This window comes from Durio zibethinus, chromosome 11 (assembly GCF_047325235.1).
Source record: "Durio zibethinus cultivar Kanyao isolate XHJ-2024 chromosome 11, ASM4732523v1, whole genome shotgun sequence".
In the NCBI taxonomy this organism is placed as follows: domain Eukaryota; kingdom Viridiplantae; phylum Streptophyta; class Magnoliopsida; order Malvales; family Malvaceae; genus Durio; species Durio zibethinus.
Window position 1 is genome coordinate 1,518,798 of NC_143172.1, and position 11,348 is coordinate 1,530,145.

Sequence of the window (11,348 nt, forward strand, 5' to 3'; positions counted from 1 at the left end):
CTCACCAAAACGTGAGGCTACAAGCCACCTGATTAACGATCAAGGAATATCTAAGGCCCTAATATTGAGCCCCAAGCGCTGATGATAGGGGCAGAGGATCTTTATAGGTAGGCATAGCTAGGCACATGATTTGGAAAACCCCAAAAAGAAGTTTTGGTTTTTCCAGGACTTGGATGCTTAAAAACGTAATCTGACGTGTTGGTTAAAGTGGTTGAAATGGATGAGTTTGAGTTCTAGTGAATGTATCTAACAAGTTAATAAAGTAAACAACCTACTTTGAATCACTAGATAATGCGTTATCCGTGAAGAAGCATGACTATAATCATATCCAAAACATGAACATAATCTCAGAGTTTTGGGGGTAATGGATAAATTCACGAGCAAAATGAACATGTAGTTTTGGGTATAATCAATTTTATTCCATCATACTATTCATTTCATCAATTACATGTCCAATGTGAAGATTTAAGTGAGTGTTGCTTTTAAATCATGCAATCATTTTTTTAATAATAACATTAAACAAATTAAAATTTAAATCTTTAACACTTATAATATTTTTTCCGTAACTTCTTGTTAAAAAAAAAAGGTGGGTCTCGCTTCTCGCTTATGTCTATCATTCGGATGAATTGGAAGAATTTGAATGGTAATGTCAAAGTTTTCACCCAATGTAACGGGTGTCAATGTAGGCGGATTTCATGACTACTGCGATGGGTGCCCATTCCTAGCTTTCTAGTAGGGCCTCCATTGCTTTGGCTTTTGTGCCAGTTCAGGAGAGTAGGGCCATCAGGATTCAGGAACCCTCTTTATTGTTGGTTCAAGGCATGATCATAGAATTCCCTGCCTTTGGTACATTTCTTGATCAATGATTTTAGGCATTTGATTTAAGCAAATCGTATCTGTTTGTTTTAGCTAAACAAGCCACGAAATCAACAAAAGTGAAGTTCATCGTATTTTCAAAAATGAAATGACCAGAAAAGGGTGTACTAGTCTTGCACTTTATCAATGACAATCCTAGTTACTTTTGCAGTACTAAAACAACATTCAACATCAACAATGACACTGAAGATGGTAATTCAGAGTCTTGAGTAAATTTGTGAATATCAGTCATCAGAGATGTACAGTGATACTTTTTTTTAACGATTGCAGGTGAAGCAAAGTGTCTGGTACAAATGTTTTTTGTTTTTTTTTTTTCTTTTACTCTTGTTTTGCACTATTGATTCTGTTAGGTACGAAGAAGCAATTATTTTTCTTTGCTTCTACCATTGAAAGTTGGCTCAGATGCCAGTCATCCCCGTATTCTCAAGACCCCAGGAGGGCATCCCTTTGGTCAAAAGGTTGGAAGGGTGGAGACCATCCATTGTACCTCAAATAATTCATTTCTTCCAAGTTTTTTTTTCCCTTTTTTACTTTTCACTTCTCGTTATATTCCCAACATTTCATTGTTGCAATAATTTTTTCAAGAAATCTCAATTTTGCAAGTAAATTGTCGATATTCAATGTGGGAAAATCTTTTCTATCCAAATTACGGGTTGGGGAAGAGCTAGCCCAGAGTTATCATTGGGCCATAAGGGTAGACTATTAGACCGAATTGCCTTTGCGCTAGGTGGTTTAAGAAGCACAACATTCGAAAAATGGTCTCAGGTCCAAAAATGAAAGAAATGGGTTGAATCAAAGAGGTTTTGGGCTTCTTTCTTCACCAGTCACCACATGGATATCTAAGGCAATTCTCATGATGCTGAGTGAAACAATATCTTATTAACTTAGCTTTTGATTGTCTAATCACATCTCGTAATGATGCTGAGTGAAATAATAACCTTATATTTAGAATCTAAGAATATAGTATTTAAGTTTTTAACACACTTCTTTACGATCAAGCCGGATGAATGATTTATAAACTTCCAACGTGAATCTAAGTAAAGAAAAAAGGTGTTAGCTATTAAAATAACAAGATATATGTTCCATACTCAAATGCAAGAGATGGGCAGTACGTTGCCTATCTCGTGTTGCCCATCTCTCGTCCAGTGTGGCAAAATCTTGTTGGAACATTTGACATTATTTTAGAGGTTTTAGCATGTTTTTCCTTTATATATAGTAATTTTTTCTTTTGGCCAACCTGTTCTTTCTCCCCCCTTATAATGATGTTTGTAGAACAAAAGCAAAAGCCGCCCCATGCCATGCATCAAAGTCCAAAGACTAGCCCCAACTTTTGCACCCCTTTCAAAGCCATAGCTTCCTTTTCTTTTTCCTATTGGAATAACACGAATGAAACTGCTTGTGTTAAAACAACTAGACATTGCACATGCCTACTTACCAGTTCCAACTCCAATACAATTAAAACAAAAAAAAAAAAAAAGCTAGTGGAAGTGTTTGAGCTATGCTCAATATATAGGAGGGCCGTGGAGGAACCTCAATCAAACACATGTTTTATTCTCCTCCTTACGTCGGTCACTACATTTAATTAATGTTATTTAGTTTAAAAATAACTCATTTTTTTATATATAAATTTTAAAAGCGCAGGCCAACAAATTAAAATATCGCAAGAGAACAAAGGCAAAGGTTGCTTGGGAATTGGGTTGCCTCCTTAAGGGCTGCATCAAAAGCCTACAAAAGAAAGAAAAGAATTTTTGTAAAATTTATATTAAATAAATTATCAAAAAAAAAAGAAAAAGAGAAAATTTTAAAAATAGAGAGTGGTCTCATGATCTAGAACTGGAACATGCCAGTGCTCGGGAGACACACGTGGGACAAATTTATTGTAACACGTGGCTGAATCTTTGGTTTTTTTTCCAATAATATCTGTCGTTGTTGGATGCCTTGTAGTTTGGGCCAGAATCAGATCTTTTACTGTCCCCAGAAGCTAATGTTATATCCACGTGTAAAAATAAAGTGCAAACAATTTATTACGTGTGGTGATATCATGTACCCACGTGTCAACGAGCTGTCCTAAATAGAGAAAAATAATTTTGAAGTAGAGAAAATAACTATTGTTTTTCAATTCAGATGTTACATAAAATAAAATAAAATATTAAAAAAATAATAATAATAAACAAACTTATATTTTTATAATAAGCATTTCTTACCCTTAAATTAACATTTAACATAGTATGTGACAATTGAATGCGCCAAAAGAGAAGAGAAATTGTCAAAAGAAAAAAACTTAACAGTCAACGGTTATAATTTTTTTTTTTTTTTTGGGTTGGTGATAAGATTGAAGGTGCCATTTGAATATTGATTGAGAATCACTATTTTTTTCCCGTGAAATAATTGAAAATATGCTTCATAATTTCGTCGGTAGCGAATGAATCTCACAAAAAAAAAAAGCTAAAGTTACTTTCTTTTTCAAAGAAACTGTTATATGTTTTCAATTAAGATAAAAAATAAAATAAAACTTACCTTTCTCCCAACCAGCCTTCCGATGTCCCAAAAAAACGTAGCAATTTTCAAATGTTTTGTCGATTCGAAACACAAAATAAAAAAATAATATTACCTAGCCAGAATCAGATTCGGCAGAGGAACTTGAAGACAAACTCAGAAAATTAGGTGGGCCATGAATTTGAGGGCCCGAATCCACTAAAACCAGGGGTCGTTACAACGGCACTCGCAGAATCAAGGAATAAAAAAATTTTAAATTTTCTTTTTTGTCTTTATCAAAAGGTCAAGCATAGGCCATAGAAAAATGTAAAATTGCTGCGATGGAAATGTAAAAATTGAGCATTTTAAGGAGTATTTTCGTTTAATTAAATTTTTATTTAGCATCAAAATCACTAAAATTCGTTAAAAATAATAATTTAATGTCATAATTAGTTAAAAATTATAGTTTACAAGTAATTACACAATAATAATACTTTAAATTTAAAAAATATAAAAAGTTTTTAGTATTTAACCCTTTTAAAATTTGGTAATTTCTATGTGTTTGGTATAACTTGTGGCTACTCATAATAATTAACTGATATGAATTTTGTATATTAAAATATATACTCATAAATGAGTTTTGGTGTTTATAGCAACAATCATAGACTTAAAGATGTTTACAAGATAAAACCATGATAAAATACATTTTAATGTGAAAAAGCAAGCACAGTTGACAGCACTAACCAGAAAATAATTTTTTATTTTATGAAAATTTGTATTTATTTATTAAAAAGGATGGGGTTAGATGCTTAGATGCTAGTACTTTTTAATTTTTAAAATTCATTTTATTATTTCTTTTATATTTTTAACATACATATTTATTAAAAACTATTCAATGCCAATAAAGTGTATCATAATGCAATTAGACCATATGATATGATATAATATGAGCCGGCCTAATCAATGTTAGAAAGGTTCTAGCATGTCATTAAAGTTAAACGAGAAAAATGACTCCGACTTTTAAAAAGTCTTGATTAAAATATGGAGATTGTCAATTCAAAAAAAAAAAAATTCTCATTAGAATCAAATCACTCTTCAATGTCCTACTTTTTATTTTTTGAATTATGATTAAATTCAAATTTAAAACCTTCCATTTTGAACTGGTTTCAATATCATTCTAAGGGCTCATCGATTTCTTGTTTGATCGAAAGCAACTAGAGAATGATAAACTTAATTATATTACTTTGTATTCTAATACAATTATTTTTATTTTTATTTATTGAAGTTAAATCCAATTCAATTGAGCTTTGGTTGTAATTTTCAAATTTAAGTTTGATTTATGAATTATTTTATTGATAAATAAATAATTAAATTTTTTTTTTTAAATATTAAAATATTGGTAAGTGGGTCTGACCGTGTCTATTACTGCGTGATGCACATGAATCCATCCAACAATGAATGAAGATTGGAACGTGAAAGCTTAAAAATTAAGCTAAAGTTTTGAGTACCCAAGTTAAAACATTGGAGTAAAGTTCAGAAGAAGGGGGAAGAAAGGTTGTCTGCGTCTATAGGAACCTAAAGGAATGGCATGACCATTTCTAGCCCATATCAGCTGGTCCACAGATGGCCTGAACTGCCATTTTGTCAGAAGTCAAGTTCTGGAAATCTACCCACTGCCACGTTCTGCCCCCTCTTCTACTACAACAAATCTGGCTTCCTTTGTTTTTTTAGCGTTAATGGCTCAATTCACATTAAATACTATTTAAAGTTTGTATTTAATTAGATTTGATTTTTTTAAATTATATACTATTATAAAAATTTAAAATTTAATTTAAATTCTAAGAAATAATTTATTTCATTTAAACATAATAAAATTAAATTTTATCGATTTAGTTTATCATATTTTTAATGTAATTTTTTTATTTCATAATTTTATTTTAATATAAAATTTTAATATATTTAAAGATATTTTAATATAAATTTATTATTTTTATTTTATAAAAATTTAAAAAACATATAATTAAATTTAAATAATTTTTTTTATTTTGTATCTTTTGAATCAAAATTCGATTAAAATTTAATATATATATTTAATGTATAAATTTAATTTAAACTAAATAAAAAATTACGATTTCAAATTAATTTTTAATTTTTCAATTTTTTTCTCCTATCTATTTATTTGGTTTCAAAATTCATTGCCTATTCCCCATCTGAAATCATTTTATTTATGTCTTCAGAAAAACATATAGCATGGTCCATGAGAGAAGATGCATTATCTTTTTGATTTGTCAGTTTTAGATTGTAAGATGGCTTAAAAAACAAATATTGCACGGTTCGAGAAGATCAGACATGCATGATCATAGTAACCAACAATCCTTGATGCAATCTCAACCGTCCTTCTTAGAATTCTCAAAGCGACAAACAACAACTTGGCGTACGGGATCACTGCTATTGGCACCGTCAAAATTGAATACTGCTCTGCCGCGTGAGAAACGTAATTAATTTTTGTCGTGCTTTTATGTGCCACGTGGAAGCAAGAGGAGATGTAGGTGATGCGGTGGTGACAAGAACTAAGCCACACGTGTACAGTGCATATCTCGGGCAGGTGGTCAGCCCGGGCTGACAGGCATTCTTGGGCAGGAACTGCGGTTGGGGAAACATAACTTCGGAAAAAGTGGCAAGGTTAAAGTAATTACACCACATCATGCATTCATGTCGTTTAGCTCTCTCTCTTTTTTTTTTTTAATATATTAATTTATTTTTACTTTTTACATTGGTCACTGTTTTTTTTCTCTTGGTTAACTATAGATAATACACTTGTGCCAGTAAATTATAATAAGATTTTCCAATATATATATATATTTTTTAAGAAAAGAGAAGATGTCAATTGTATAAAAAAACGTCTTATCAAATTGCATCAAACTCGTGTGATCGATACGATAAATAAGAGTAAGCATTTGTCGGTATTGCGAGATATTTCTATAGCTTCAAAAAAATTTATTATGAAGTTCTAAATAAAGATTTTAATTACTAAGAAAAATGTTTTGTTTTGGAAATTTTTTAAATCTACAAATTTTCAAATATTTTATATTAATATATATGAAAAATTCATATTTATTAAAATAAAATAAATTTTATTATCAAAATTAGTATAATAAATTAATAATACATATTTTTAAAATATACTAAAAATAAAAAATATTTGATAAAGTTTAATTTTTAATATAAAATATTATAAATATATAAAAAATAAATTATAATAAAATAAATTATTAATATAATAAATTATTTCATTAAATTATAATTATCAAATAATTAATTAATAAATTAAAATATTACCAAATAATCAAAGTTATACGGTAAACCTTGATCTCAAAACCTTAAAATTTTATAACCTCCATTTTAATATTAAATCAAAGTCTCAATGATATATAAAAATGAACTCAATGTATTTTTTTACTATTTCAAAGCAAAAATATTATATTAATATGAAATATATTTTTTTTATTGAATGTAATATAAAACTTATCAGAAATACTTTGTCTAACTTTGTTGGCAGTCATTTTCGACGAGTGATGCAGGAGCAGGAATTAAAACGATTTGCTCCTTATAAAATGGGATTAAATCTTTTAATAAGGTTTAGTGATAAGAAAGACACGTTCAAAATTGATCAGTATTGGTACTGCACAAAACCATTTTACCCGTAAAGCTACAAAAATTATTGATTCCGCAAATGGACAACAACTGGCAAAATAGGTCGTGAAGAAATTTTCCAAAAAAATGTTTTTGATTTTTTATTTTTTAAAAGAGGCTCCTATCACAATCGAACAGCGAAGGCAAAACCATGGGACGATCATCATCATCGATGATACAAAAAAAAATGCTGTAGTGGTCCCCACTTTGGATGGTTTTGGAGGTGGGCCCGGCTAATTGCAGAAAGAAAAAGATGAAAACGATAGAAGAATGAGAGAAAAAGGGCGGGCGAGTGGGTTAAGACGTTGAGTGAAGAGAGCGTTGAGGAGCAAACGGAACCGTGGATTTTTTTTTTTCTCTTTTTAGTCCAAAAAATATGATTATGCGAAAAAGAGTTTTAGAAGTATTTTAAATAAAAAAGCGAGTTTTTTAGAGTTTCTACAAGTCTTACTTGCATTTATAGCGCGTGGTTTACCCCACTATAATGATTTCAATTACCAGTATTATTTTTTAAAATGATTGATGGTGCTCTCTCATACTGACTTTTCCAAACTTTGTTGAAAGTGGGGCCTTAAATTTTTTTACCTTCTAAAACTATTTTAGGACTAATTTGATCAATTAACTTTTATTAACTACTACCTAAAGAAATTCAAGTATCTTAAAAAAATTTTATTTTGCAGCAATAAATTTATAATGATATTATTATTTTACCTTTTTTAATTTTAATATACATAATTATAAACTTTATAGCTCCACATTTTTTTTATAAATTTTGTATAGGAATAATATCAAAATAAGCTTTAAATTTTTTATCTTTTATGAAATAAAATTAAAACTATTAGCTTTCATTTTTTTGATTAAAACTTAGACAATATAAAGTATTTAATTTGATGATTTAACTTTTAGAATATTTAGATAAACTAGATCATAAATTTTTTAGAGAATTTTTTTATCAATTAGACATTATTTATTAATTTTTAAAATTTAATGAGTATAATTATAATAAAATAAATGTTTATAATCTTAAATTCATATAATAAAAAATAATGAGCTTGTTTGTATTTTTTAATAAAATTTAAAAATTTATTTGAATATTAAACCTGTATATACTCGAAAGAATAACAAAATAACAGTATTACGGATAATTTGCATATTATTCTTGTTTTTATTTTTTATGAAAAATTCAAATAGTATTTGTTTAAGGGATTTAACTTGGCATACAATTACAGTATCTGACAAGATCAATGATTATAAAAAAATAATTATTAAGTTAATACCCAATTAAGCAATCATTGCTTTGAATCCAAAACCTGGCCTACTTCCCCCAAGTATTTGGTTTCTTCACCTTTGCTCACATGCTCTCAAAGACAACATTTTCTTTGGGGCCAAGGATGTTCAACACATTGAGATCCAGTTTCTTGGTATGCATATGTCCCCCTTCCTCCATTATGAGAGATTGATCAATAATTAATTACCTAAAATATTTGGAATTTTTTTCTTGACCATTTATCTCAGTAAGTTTGGTTTTATAAAAAGTTACCATGCAATTTTGATGTGGTTTAATCATAAAATTTTAACTTATATTAATAACTAAATATTTTTTAAAAAAGTTTTAATTAAATAAATATAATTTTAATAAAAATTTATAATTATAATTATATCGTATCAAAATTTGATGATAATTTTTATGAAATTGAATCCAATCATAGCTGTAATTTTTTTTGTTCTCATTAAGATTTTATCGTAAATACGATTAAAATTATTATATTATTGGTGAATTATTGTTAAATTTATCGTATTATTAATTAAATTTAAATATAATTTATTTAATATAATATTTTTATTAAAAATTTTTAACTATAATAATAATAATTATTAATTTTAATTTACTACAATTAATTTTATCTTCCATTCAAATGTAGCGTTTGTCAACTTTTAAGAGTATTTAATTTCCTAAAAAGGCAAAAAAAAAAGTGCAAACCAAATTATTGAATTAGTATTTATTTCTTTCTTCAAATTATTGCTCTTCAGGGAAAAAAAAAAGTTGAAATCAACCTGTCCTACTAGTGGCTAAAGAGCCCAAAAATCTTTTTTACGGGTCTTTGGAGAGGGACCCACCACAATGCAGAGGAAAGGAGAAAACCAAACGGTCCTTGGAGCCAAGATTATGGCGGTGTGGTCGTTACGTTAACGCGCACCTCACGAGCGTGGGGCCTGCCCTAGATATTGACTATGGAGTGTGTGGGGCCTTTGATTTGAAGGTCTAGTCCTCAAACACGAAATTCCATTTCCTTCTTTTCGCCCCCTCATCTTTCCTAAACCACGAAATTGCCATTTCGTTTTACATTTCCCCATTTTTAATATTTGGAGTTATAAAAAGTTAAAATTTGATTATTAAAAATAAAATTTCAGCTTTCAATTTTTAAACATGGATATTATCAAAATTAAATTATTATTAATTTATTAATAAATTATACGATTTTAAATGAGCTTATTATTATCAGTAGTAAAATAAATTTTTATCATTAAATTGAACAGTTTTTATTGGTTTTTTATATAATTTTGTAAATTACTCCAACAATATTTTCATTATTTACAAATTTAATTGGGGTTTTATTTTACAAAAAACAAAAACTACTTTTAATACTCTATTACATTAGTTTCTATTTATCACAAAACTTATGACAATTTTTTTCATTTTTCATTTTCTGTATCCAATGGCAATCCGATGGCATTTATGGCCTTTTGAGCCTAAATCAATGGCAACAAGGTCAAGGGTGCACAACCAACCCTAAAAAATTTCTAACTTGGAGATGCAGGTACTTGTAGCCAATGGATTCACTAGCACGGATTCCTGAAACCTGCCGTTGTTTATAGCTTTTTCCTCGATACGGTACAAAGCTTTCCAGTTTCCCCTATTAAATCCACATTTCACCCCTGCACCCACTCAGCTTCCTTTCTTAACCATCTTCTTAACTTACTCTCTTCCTTCAAAGACCCCAAAGACCGGACCTTTTCTAACAGACCAGATGGACTACTCTGGACCGTCAAGGAGGCCTTGTATTATAGAAGAAGATGATGGGTTGGCTTCTCTTGTAGTTATGGAAGCTGGATACTTAGGAAGCCATTACCACAGTCATAAGCAAAATGGGTTTTTTTCAAGACCTTTTTGTTACTCTAGGAGGAGTAGTTTGAGGAATCTGTCTTGTTCTTTAGTTTCTTCTCCAAGGCCTTCCAGGCTTTATGATGCCAGATTTGAAGACCATCAACCCCATTTCTTGGATGCTTGTTTTCTTTGCAAGAAACCTCTGGGGGGTAACCGAGACATCTTCATGTACAGGTTAGTCCAGATTTTATGTGCATATCAATCTTTTTTAGATAGAAACATCCCATGAATCTATTAGGCTGCGTCTAAAAAAAACAGAGGAAATGCGCATGTGCTTAATGAATTTCCCCCTAAGATCCATTGAGATTCCATTTGCTGATGTTAGATACAAGATCTAGATGTTAGCAGAATAAGTTAAATAAAGTTTTTAGTCCAATTTTGAACTAAGGATTAATTTTGGATAACAAATTCCAGGCAACATGGAACTTGGGATAATGGATTTTATTATGTAACCTGTGGAGTTAATTCTTAAAGATGGTTTTATTTTCCCTGAAGTGTCTTTAAGTCTTTGAATTTCGCAGAAACCAAAACTGGTTTTTTGGCTTTAAACTTTGTAGCAAATATCGATTTGGTTGCTGATTGGTATATGGTTTGTTATGTTGAAATCTTGCAGAGGGGATACACCTTTCTGTAGTGAAGATTGCAGACAAGAACAAATAGATATAGATGAAGATAAGGAAAAGAACTGGAACCTTTCTTCCTCAATGAAAGCTTTGAGAAAGAAGGACCAAAGGAAATCTACATCTCCAACTAATGCCAAAGACTACTCTTTACAAAGAGGCACTGTTGCAGCTGCCTGAATCACCTCCCCAAAGGAAATAATATTAATATCTGCATATATAATATATAAGTTGAAAAAAAAAAAGGAAGGCAAAGAAAAAGAACATGGAGATCCATGAAGAGAAGGGCCAAGGAGAGAGAAGAGGAAGAAGAAGCCTACCTTGAGGGGATTTCTTCTCGGTTTTTTTTTTTTTTTCCTCACAAAAAATATATATATATATATATACTTGATTAACTGTGAATGTTATGTAGTACTATATAAGATTGTGAGATAGCATGGATCTACTCTAAGATGGGGCTCTTTTTTGGTTTTTTTTTTTTTTTTTTGTTAATTAGATTTGATTTTTTGTTCTTTTTA

At 29.6% G+C, this 11,348-nt stretch overlaps 1 protein-coding gene across 1 annotated transcript; it reads left to right on the forward strand.

Moving 5' to 3' along the window:
• Window positions 1-9,740: 9,740 nt before the first annotated feature.
• On the forward strand, window positions 9,741-11,132 carry LOC111291371 (FCS-Like Zinc finger 1). The gene is made up of 2 exons (XM_022883057.2): window positions 9,741-10,384; window positions 10,824-11,132. Exons 1-2 carry the CDS (start codon window positions 10,074-10,076, stop codon window positions 11,008-11,010), a joined length of 498 nt encoding a protein of 165 aa, XP_022738792.1. The 5' UTR covers window positions 9,741-10,073; the 3' UTR covers window positions 11,011-11,132.
• Window positions 11,133-11,348: the final 216 nt, after the last annotated feature.

What these genes read in the sequence shown, in the direction of transcription:
- LOC111291371 (XM_022883057.2), top strand. Translation starts at nt 10,074, where the DNA reads ATGGACTACTCTGGACCGTCAAGGAGGCCTTGTATTATAGAAGAAGAT. An exon ending in CGAGACATCTTCATGTACAG is followed by an intron (nt 10,385 to 10,823) that starts GTTAGTCCAGAT and finishes GAAATCTTGCAG; the next exon opens with AGGGGATACACCTTTCTGTA.